Genomic DNA, 10,062 nt, shown 5'->3' with positions numbered 1-10,062 from the left:
TCATTTCTGGTTCTGAATGAAAGTTGAAAATACGAAATTTATAGACGTCTATGTTTGGGACAAATCAAGGCTGGTCCAGACTGGACAAAAGCTGAATCAAACATACAGTAGATGACTATGATTGATTGAGATCCGCACTAGACCAAAAATCTATGACGTTGAAATCAAGGCCTGCCTAAAACCAATGTCCATGGATGTGGAAATCAAGGCCGGTCTGGACTGCACCAAAAAAATATGTCCAAAAGGTGCAGTCGTTCAGTGCTTACTACAGTGTTGCCTGAATTGAAATTTTATGAATGCCCATCTACAGTATGAGGTAATCCTACCATTTGTAAAACACACAAAAAAAGACGTCCGGTCTGGACAGGACCAAAAAAAGACGTTGGCTCGTACTTACTGGGGTGTAGCCTACCATGTCAGCCCTCAACGGAATTTTATGAATGCCCATCCATGTTGTAGGCCCACCATTTGTAGAACAGGCAGTTGCATTGGCTTTATTAGTCCTGATTCCTGTGACTAATGAATTTGGCTATTTAAGCTCTGAATATCAGCTACCCAACTTTATCATAAGTTATCGTGAGCCTTGCAATGTGATTACACAGTGATTGAGAAAGCATATAGGACACACAAACACAATCCCACACACACACACACACACACACACACACACACAAGTTCCTGGAAAAATCACACCAGAGGCGTTCAGTAGCATCTTCTTGTTTGTGCATTTCATAGACTTATCCTCGACCTACACCACTCTGATTCAACTCGAAAATATGCTTACTTTATCTCCACCGACCCTTACCTGCCATATGTTTTTTGTTTAGAAGGGATACAGCTATTGTCAAAATTTACTTTTCATAGCAGGTTTAAGAAAACCTACGCAGCAGGTTAGTATAATTAACATAGCTGATTATGATCATTAAGATAAGGTTTGGAGAAGGGTTAGGGTTAGCTAAAATGTTTTAAAAAAGAAGAAAGTTTTATGTCAATTTGACAAAAGCTGTACCCCATCTAGACATGACCTGCCATATTGGCAGTCAGAAGAAGCAGTCCTCCTTATGAATTAATGGAATTCTACAGTATTTAAATTAAATGTTTCAAAGATAAAATTGCATGTATATAAATATTTTTGTCGTGGGGACAGTAACACTATAATACTTTCAAAAACATTCTACTTCAAGAATTTTATTTTTACATATGATGTTGAGTTCATAATATATACTGAACAAAAACATAAACGCAACAATTTCAAAGATTTTTACCCAGTTACAGTTCATATAAGGAAATCAGTCAATTGAAATAAATTCATTAGGCCCTAATCTATGGACTTCATGACTGGGCAGGGGTGCAGCCATGAGTTGGCCTGGGAGGGCATAGGCCTACCAACTGGGGAGCCAGGCACAGCCAATCAGAATTCGTTTTCCCCCAAAAAAGGGCTTTATTACAGACATAAATACTCTGTTTTATCAGCTGTCCAGTCTTAGACGATCCCGCAGGTGAAGAAGCCGGATGTGGAGTAGTTACACATGGTCTGCAGTTGTGAGGCCGGTTGGATGTACTGTCAAATTCTCTAAAATGACGGAGGCGGCTTATGGTAAGGAAATTAACAATTAATCATCTGACAACAGCTATGGTGGACATTCCTGCAGTCAGCATGCCAATTTGGTACGCTCCCTCAAAACCTGAGACATCTGTGGCATTGTTGTGACAAAACAGCACATTTTAGTGGCCTTTTATTGTCCACAGCACAAGGTGCACCTGTGTAATGATCATGCTGTTTAATCAGCTTCTTAATCAATTACCAGACAAGTGTGGCATGTCATCTTGGCAAAGGAGAAATGCTCACAAACAGTGATGTAAACAAGTTTGTACACGACATTTAAAAGAAATTAGCTTTTTGTGCATATGGAAACTGTGTGAGATCTTTTATTTCAGCTGATGAAACATGGGACCAACACTTTACATGTTGCGGTTTTTATTTTTTGTTCAGTATAATTTTAAAGTATGCATTAAGGCAGGGATGGGCAACTCCAGTCCTCAGGGGCCTTATTGGTGTCATACTTAACACTCCTGACTCAAATAATGAACTAATCATGATCTTCAGTTTAAAACGCAACTAGCTAAATCAGCTGTGTTTTGTAAGGCTGGGGGAAAAGTGTGACATCACTCGGCCCCTGCAGACTGGAGTTGCCCATCCCTGCATTTAAGGGGACTGTAATAGAATAAAGGTGGCAAAAACAAATGTAGACATTCTATAGCTTAAAAACAATTTTTTACAATAGTGGGGGAGTGCCAAGATGGAGGCACGGTGGTGTCAAAACTGTGCTCCATCAGTCATCTAATGTAGCCTATATAAATCGTTGGTTAACACCAAAAAGCAGGTTTAACAAAAACATTTGAGGAAATTAAAGTAGGACTGTGCTGCAGGGCGCGACTGTTTCGCCAAGATAAGAACTGGGCCAGCCAAGACCGATGTTCCAAAACATCTGTGGTGTCTTCTGCAGCACGAGTGAACAAAATAGTCTACGACTGGTCTACAAACTGCCTATGATTAATCTATTAACATTTCAATCTATGCAGCGAGTAGGAGACTTGTAGAAGAATTGCCTGACATTTGTAGTTCTTTATGATAGCCACATTAGCAGCTAATTAGCATTTAATTATGAAGGGGTAAATACAGGCGATTGTATGTCACCTTGCTCAAGAGATTTACACGGTTCTCAAGATGCTATGCCAGGATAAGCCTACACTAAACACAGCCTAATGCTGCGTTTCTAAAATCCCCAATGGGGAAAAATGATTGGTGGAAAAACAATTGGAACCATTGCCTTATTTGACCACTAGGTTTTATGGGTATTATGACTCATACTGCGGTACTCTATGGCAAATGTGTTTTTTTCCACCCATAGTTTATGCATCCTTTAGGTGCAAATTGAAACTCTGAAGTTTCCAACTTGCTAACTTATACACGTGCCATGTTCAACTAGTTAGCAAATCGGACATTTTAGATTTCAGATTAGCACATGATAATTTGGAGATTAGAGAGTTTGACATCATAAGCATGTACAAGGGTCGTAGAAGTATCTTTCATTGGAAACACTGGGGTCAAATGAACTGTTTCCCTACTCAAATGAGAAACAGGTTTCAAAATACAACATTATCTGGAGAGAATATATAGTCAACCTGCGATTGCACAGAAGTTGTGACATAAAGCAAGAAGAGCAGTTAGTCTGACTAATTATGCCTTTGCACACAGTCACAAACAATTACACATACACACAACTAGGTCATACACACAAAATAAAGCAGCAAGATATACTACAGCTAAAATATCAAAGGCCTCTCTTTATCTCACATATCCGCTGGGGTCTGGAAACACAATTACAACCTGAAGCCATTTCTGCTAAACAAAAGAAAATCAAATGGGTATGTTTAATACTGATCACAACAAATGAGTGATCTGTGAGTGTGTTGTGTTGTGCACGCAAAGCTGAGGCTGTTAAATGAAACAGAATACATTGAAAGAAATATTTGTAAAACACACATGATTCAGTGTTATGCTGAAAAGGGAATCTTGTCTGTTCTATACATTACATTTCTACCTGCAACATTACAAGCATTGCTCACCATGAAATAATAACCTCAGGTAGTAATTTCCTTGTTCCAAAATGAAGTTAGAGTTGAAATCCAATCCAGATGTATGTTCACACTGCCAACAGGGGGCAGAGCTGCAGACATAAGGCTGCAGTAGAACACCTAATGGTGGAGCAAAACCCATTGGTGGGTGGGTTGTGGCTGATTCATTGTGTGCCATGTCTTAAGCCTTTGTCCAGACGAGAAACACAACAGCTTTAGAAGGATTACAAAGTCAGAGTTCCCCTCCAATAGGACACTTTCCAAACACATACTCATGCGTAGGGGGACTTCAATCTAACCCCATATTTTAATAAGGCTTTGTCTATCAATGAGAATCTGTAGACATCTACACAATGCTCTATAAGTACAGGCCACCCCATTTTAGTTCAACATAAGCTCCCCATTTTAGTTCAACATAAGTTCACCCGCTTGTGCTGCAATACCAATCAACTTTTATGAATTTGAAAAACCTGGGAATGTTTCAAAGATTTCACGTCTTCATAGAGAACAAAACATCAATGGGTTACATATTGTTGTTTTGATTAGGTTACATAATCAAAACACTAATCCAATTAATGTCCTGTAGAAATTAGCTTTGAAAACAAACTCAGAGGATTTCATCATGAAGTTCTGTTGTCTCAGGCCCTGAACCACGAATGTGAGGAAACCGTGTCATCCACGGGGCAGAGGAAATAAAATGTCACTACCAGACCTTAATGAGATCACCAGCAGATCCTGTGAGTTACTGCATTGAGTACAGAGGGAGATTATGCTTGGCGAAACCCTGACAAAGATAAACTCCCAGAAAGCTGAGTTCAAACTCAGATTAAGACTCTGATACAGTCTGAATTCAGGAAACGGTTTAAGACATTTTGAAAAACAAACACATCCTGGCTGGCTATGAACCTCCTCAAAACACCCTTTGAACCGTTACAATGAAGCCAATACGTATGATATCTTCCTGATGAAACCCCACAAGTCCTGCAGCCCCACCTCCTCTCCTCTTCCCCAGTAAGCATGTAAAGAGATTCCAGAGATCCCACCTCCTCCCCCCCTGCGCCCTCCCAGAGACTGAGTGGAGGCCATTCGGTCTCCTGGAGTGCTGGGGCACGATGGAAGTTGTAGAATGAGCAGAAAGGCCAAGAGAGATATATCCAAGAGGACAATCCGCAACATCACATGACCTCACAGCATGAGTTCTGCTTCCGTGCCTGTTGGATAGAAAACACAGACAAAGTGACTGATCAGCGATTACAATATCAATTTCACACTGGGAAGGATACATATGTAATGGAAATTTGTCTTAATAAAAAAGTTTTGATGAATTGTAGCAAATTAAATTGGGATAAAAGTAGCCCAGGTTTAATCTAAGATGCTGTGAAAATTTGAACTGGAGAGCGCAGTTCAGTCACCACTCACAGTCTTATAAAAGGCTTTAGACTGGTTCCCCAGGTGTTCAGACTTCTGCACCAGGTCATCCAGCTTCTCCCCTCTCTCCAACAGAGACTCCATGGTGTTGTGCTGCAGAGACAATCACAGCCCAGTCCACTTCATATACAGCATCCTACCAACCACAGGCACTAACAGTGTCAGACATACAGTAGTGCAAGCTTCCTACACAAGGGGAAAATGTTCTTCTCTTATCTAAAGTTTCCTCATTATGGGAGATGTTTTGGAGTTGTACGCGAGTGTCGACTAAAGTGTCTCACCAAAATGATTTTTGTCTCGTCTAGCTCAGCCTGCACTTTGGTCATCGCATCTGCCTCTCTGGGGTTCTGAGGAGAGAACACAAATTCTGTCAAACTTACACAATCATCCAAGAAGAAACATGAAGGACTCAAAGTAGGGTTGGTTATTCAAGTGTTATTTTATTAATCTATGTGCAATGTACACTACTGTTCAAAAGTTAGGGTCACTTAAATGTCCTTGTTTTTGAAAGAAAAGCATTTTTTTTTGTTCATTAAAATAACATCAAATTGATCAGTAACACAGTGTAGACATTGTTAATGTTGTAAATGACCATTGTAGCTGGAAACGGCTGATAAAAAATAAAACAAATGGAATATCTACATAGGTGTACAGAGGCCCATTATCAGTAACCATCACTCCTGTGTTCCTATGACACACTGTTAATCATTTTAAAAGGCTAATTGATCATTAGAAAACCCTTTTGCAATTGTGTTAGAACAGCTGAAAACTGTTGTTCTGATTAAAGAAGAAATAAAACTGGCCTTCTGACTAGTTGAGTATCTGGAGCAGCAGCATTTGTGGGTTCGATTACAAGCTCAAAATGGCCAGAAACACAGAACTTTCTGAGGAAACTCATGTCTATTCTTGTTCAGAGAAATAAAGGCTATTCCATGAGAGAAATTGCCAAGAAGCTGAAGATCTCGTACAACGCTGTGTAAAACTCCCTTCACAGAACAGCGCAAACTGGCCCTAACCGGAATAGAAAAAGGAATGGGAGGCCCCGGTGCACAACTGAGCAAGAGGACAAGTACATTAGAGTGTCTAGTTTGAGAAACAGACGCCTCACAAGTCCTCAACTGGCAGCTTCTTTAAATAGTGCCCGCATGACACCAATCTCAACGTCAACAGTGAAGAGGCGACTCCGGGATGCTGAGTTACAAAGAAAAAGCCATATCTGACTGGCCAATAAAAAGAAAAGATTAAGATGGGCAAAAGAACAGACACTGGACAAAAGAACTCTGCCTAGAAGGCCAGCATGCCGGAGTCGCCTCCTCACTGCTGATGTTGAGACTGGTGTTTTGCGGGTAAGATTAACAATGTCTACACGGTATTTCTGATCAATTTGATATTTTAATGAACAAAACATTTTCTTTCAAAAACAAGGACATTTCTAAGTGACCCCAAACATTTGAATGGTAGTGCATTTTATGTGTCTATTTCAGAGACAGGATGCCATGTGTACCTGGTATTTGGCCAGGTGGATGTCCAGGGCTTTGTAGTTGATAGTGTCTGGGTTTCCAGATGGCCAGTCTATACTTTCCACTTGCCTGGAGAACTCCTCTAACACCTACATGATCAAACAACAATCTAGAACAGCTGAAAACATAAAAAATAAAGCCGAAAGGGCCTGGCGAGGAGCAATAACTTTGGAAGAAACCTTGAGAGGAACAAGACCCAGAACAGAGAGTAATATTCTTCACTTGTTGCTAAGGAGGTAATGCACCTCTTGGCAGTGTACCCACTTTGTCTAGTAGTGTGAAGGCGACTCTTTGGGGGTACTCGCTGTCTGCTATCACCACCGCACTCAGACTGTCATTCCTCACATACACATGGCACAGGTACTCTGGAGGGAGGAAAGGGTAGAAATTATAGGTGTCCTCACATAACAAATAAACTCCCATATGCTATAGCCCAAAGTATCAGGGCTTAACCTTGTTCTTTGACTGAGGCTCGGCTGCCGTGTGCAGAACGCTCCACAATCAAGGCGCTGGTGAAGGTCATGAACTCTTGGACACTGCCAAAACCAAACACAAACAATGATGAAAACATTGTTGGTGTTCTTGTAAATTCTAATGAAGTCCAAACCCATGACAGGTTTAAGATGGGCTATTATTAATGGCAGGGGTGTTAACTTCTTCATCTGCCCAGATGTACAAGTTCAAATCAGTGAAGATGGAGGGAAGGAACCCCCTTAGACTATTGAGATGCACCTCAACCCATGTGCCAAGAGGAAGACCCACCTGGAGCGCTGGAAGAAACTGAAGGAGGAGAGGTCATATGCGGATTTGAGGAGATTGGATTTAGTCGCTCCTTTGTGGAGAACGCTTAGGCTGTACAGCTTCATGATGACGCAGACAGTCCCAGGGCTATGACTGGCGTGTCCCAGCGCAGCAGCCTAGAGGTCTCAATGCCTACATGTCAAGAAAGTGACACTAATTCAAATCACATGAGCCAAACCATCCGTACAGCCACACAATACATAAACTGCAAGGTAGCTTACTGTCTACTACACACACACTCTACAATCCAAACGATTGCCGAACTAACTAACGCTACCACGATAGACTAACGTTTATCGACATGTAGCTACCGTTCTCGCCATATTTTTGTGCTGCTTGCGAGCTAACGTTAGCACAATTGTTGTTGTTAGCTAAACTAAGTGCCAAGAACGATGGAGCTAGCTCAAGTTCCCTTGTCGTACTTACTTACCAGAGAAGACTGCACTAAATGGTTTGTTAACTGTTGAGAATAAAATACCAACTGAATTATTCCATAATAACTTAATGAACGATCTGTAGGAAGTTATCAGTATTATGACCAGTTCGTCTCTTTCTAGCCACACCAACCACGTCACGATCGAAGCAATGTCCCACAGGGTAATTGTTCCGGAATGCAACACGGCCTCATTACAATACTGTGTACAGTTCCTACTTCGCTTGTGCTTGAGGTGTGAAAAAGTAAGCATAGGAAAATGTTGTGTTGCGTGTAGGCTTACTATCAGCACTTTTTTACGTCTATTTGCTGAGCGGTTCTAATAAAATAAAATAAATACATGGGACACAATGTATATTTTGTTTTTATAACTGATTTATGCATAGGCCTAGTTTTCAGCCAGCAACTGGTAGACTATTCTTATTTCCCATATTATCTACAATCCCAGCCACACAACCAAATGTACAGATCTATTTGTGACTATATAATAAATAGTTTACTATAGGTACTGGCCTAAATTATGATGCCTAATGTTTTCATGTATATCTTTTCTATAGGCCTACTGTAACATGTCAACAACATAGGCTGCGGGTAGCCTCAAGGTTAGAGCATTGGACCAGTAACCGAAAGGTAGCTGATAATGGGTACCCTGGCTGTGACCCCACTCCCTGCTGGTGTCACAGGCATAGCTCTGGGAAGTAGGGATTCTGAGGGTACCCCCCATTGGTAATGAAGGTTAGCATAAAGGTTAGCATGTTTTGGATATATTATCTTTGAGCCTCTATAACTTTCTCACTCATCATTATTCACGATTTATTAATTCATGATTATCTGTAATCATGGCAGCATCCACATTAATGTACTAGTGTTCAGAAACATATTCTATTCTTATTTAGAATTAAAAGTGACTCCAAAATGCCACGTGATTTACCATTCATTTCTATTGGACACAATATAATCCGGAACACAACCAAAACAAACTGCAAATCCATCCAAGAAGTTTGGAGATGTATGTAATGATTGCGTGCTAGGAATTTGGGACCATACTCAACTTTTGTCTGCTTTAATACACTATAAGTGAATTGGTCCAAATACTTATAACACCTTCAAAAGGGAGGGACTAGATACAAAAATAACTTTAATTTCTAAACGGTAAAACAGACATATATGAAAATACCCTCAAATAAAAGGTGACATTCTGTACTGTTGCCTCATATTACACATTTGGGCTTCTATTTTGACAATCTTAATGCAATGGTAAATCTAAGCACTGGCGGTAGAGCTATAAATCAGGGGGGGTGTCTGAAATATTTTTTTGCTATTTGTACAGCCGGAATTATTAGCGCAATAGCTGCCGTTGGCTCAATGGCCAATCAAAGTGTTCCATGGCTTACAGCTGCATGTATTTGTCTCATGTTCTCTAGGTTATTGACAGTCTTTGCATTATCATCAACTCCAATTCACCTGGGGGCAAGGAATATTCTCGTCCTAGTCCATTGCGGATTAATACTACAGTTTATTAAATAGCATAGGCAACAGTAACGACTTGTAGAATGGCGCCAGAATGGATAGTTGATGTTTTATGTGCTCCCAACCAACTGTGTTATTTTGTTTATATTTTGTGTTGTTTGTAACTTATTTTTAACATATTTTTAAACTTATTTTGTACATTATGTTGCTGCTAACATCTCTTATGACCAAAAATAACTTCGGATTACAGTGATACCCACCACGAACTGGAGCAGCTTTTTCCTTTAACAAGTCTGAAGGGTCCGACGTGAAGGAAAAACTGCTTTTCCGAGAACAGGCCCAAATCCTCATCATTTGCGTGAAGAGAAGACAATGAAAAAGGGGGTGGAGGTCGGGCTGCCTTCTGAGAATTTGTAGGCGACTGAGTAAGCCCCCACTGCCATATGTTCTATTGGCAAACATGCAATCATTGGACAATAACATTGATGACCTACGAGCAAGCTTAAACTACCAACGGGACATTTAAAACAGTAATATTTTTTGTTTCACCGAGTTGTGGCTAAACAACGACATGAACAAAATACAGTTGGCAGGTTTTACACTGTATCACCATCATAGAACAGTAACCTCTGGTAAGACAAGGGGTGGCGGTTTATGTATATTTGTAAACAACAGCTGGTGCACGATATCTAAGGAAGTCACAAGGTTTTGCTCACCTGAGGTAGAGTATCTCATGATGAGCTGTAGACCACACTATCTACCTAGAGAGTT

At 40.5% G+C, this 10,062-nt stretch overlaps 1 protein-coding gene across 1 annotated transcript; it reads right to left on the bottom strand.

The window, feature by feature from the left end:
* Positions 1 to 1,913: 1,913 nt before the first annotated feature.
* On the bottom strand, positions 1,914 to 7,976 carry LOC135544463 (synaptobrevin homolog YKT6-like). The gene is made up of 8 exons (XM_064972098.1): positions 7,819 to 7,976; positions 7,350 to 7,520; positions 7,041 to 7,123; positions 6,852 to 6,952; positions 6,572 to 6,676; positions 5,349 to 5,414; positions 5,059 to 5,160; positions 1,914 to 4,850 (listed from the first exon to the last, which is right to left on the bottom strand). Exons 2-8 carry the CDS (start codon positions 7,451 to 7,453, stop codon positions 4,815 to 4,817), a joined length of 597 nt encoding a protein of 198 aa, XP_064828170.1. The 5' UTR covers positions 7,454 to 7,520; positions 7,819 to 7,976; the 3' UTR covers positions 1,914 to 4,814.
* Between the last annotated feature and the right edge of the window lie 2,086 nt (positions 7,977 to 10,062).

The sequence above is a fragment of the Oncorhynchus masou genome, chromosome 1 (assembly GCF_036934945.1).
Source record: "Oncorhynchus masou masou isolate Uvic2021 chromosome 1, UVic_Omas_1.1, whole genome shotgun sequence".
Classification (NCBI taxonomy): domain Eukaryota; kingdom Metazoa; phylum Chordata; class Actinopteri; order Salmoniformes; family Salmonidae; genus Oncorhynchus; species Oncorhynchus masou.
The sequence above is the reverse complement of the archived record's forward strand: the minus strand, read 5'-3'. Positions and strand labels throughout refer to the sequence as shown.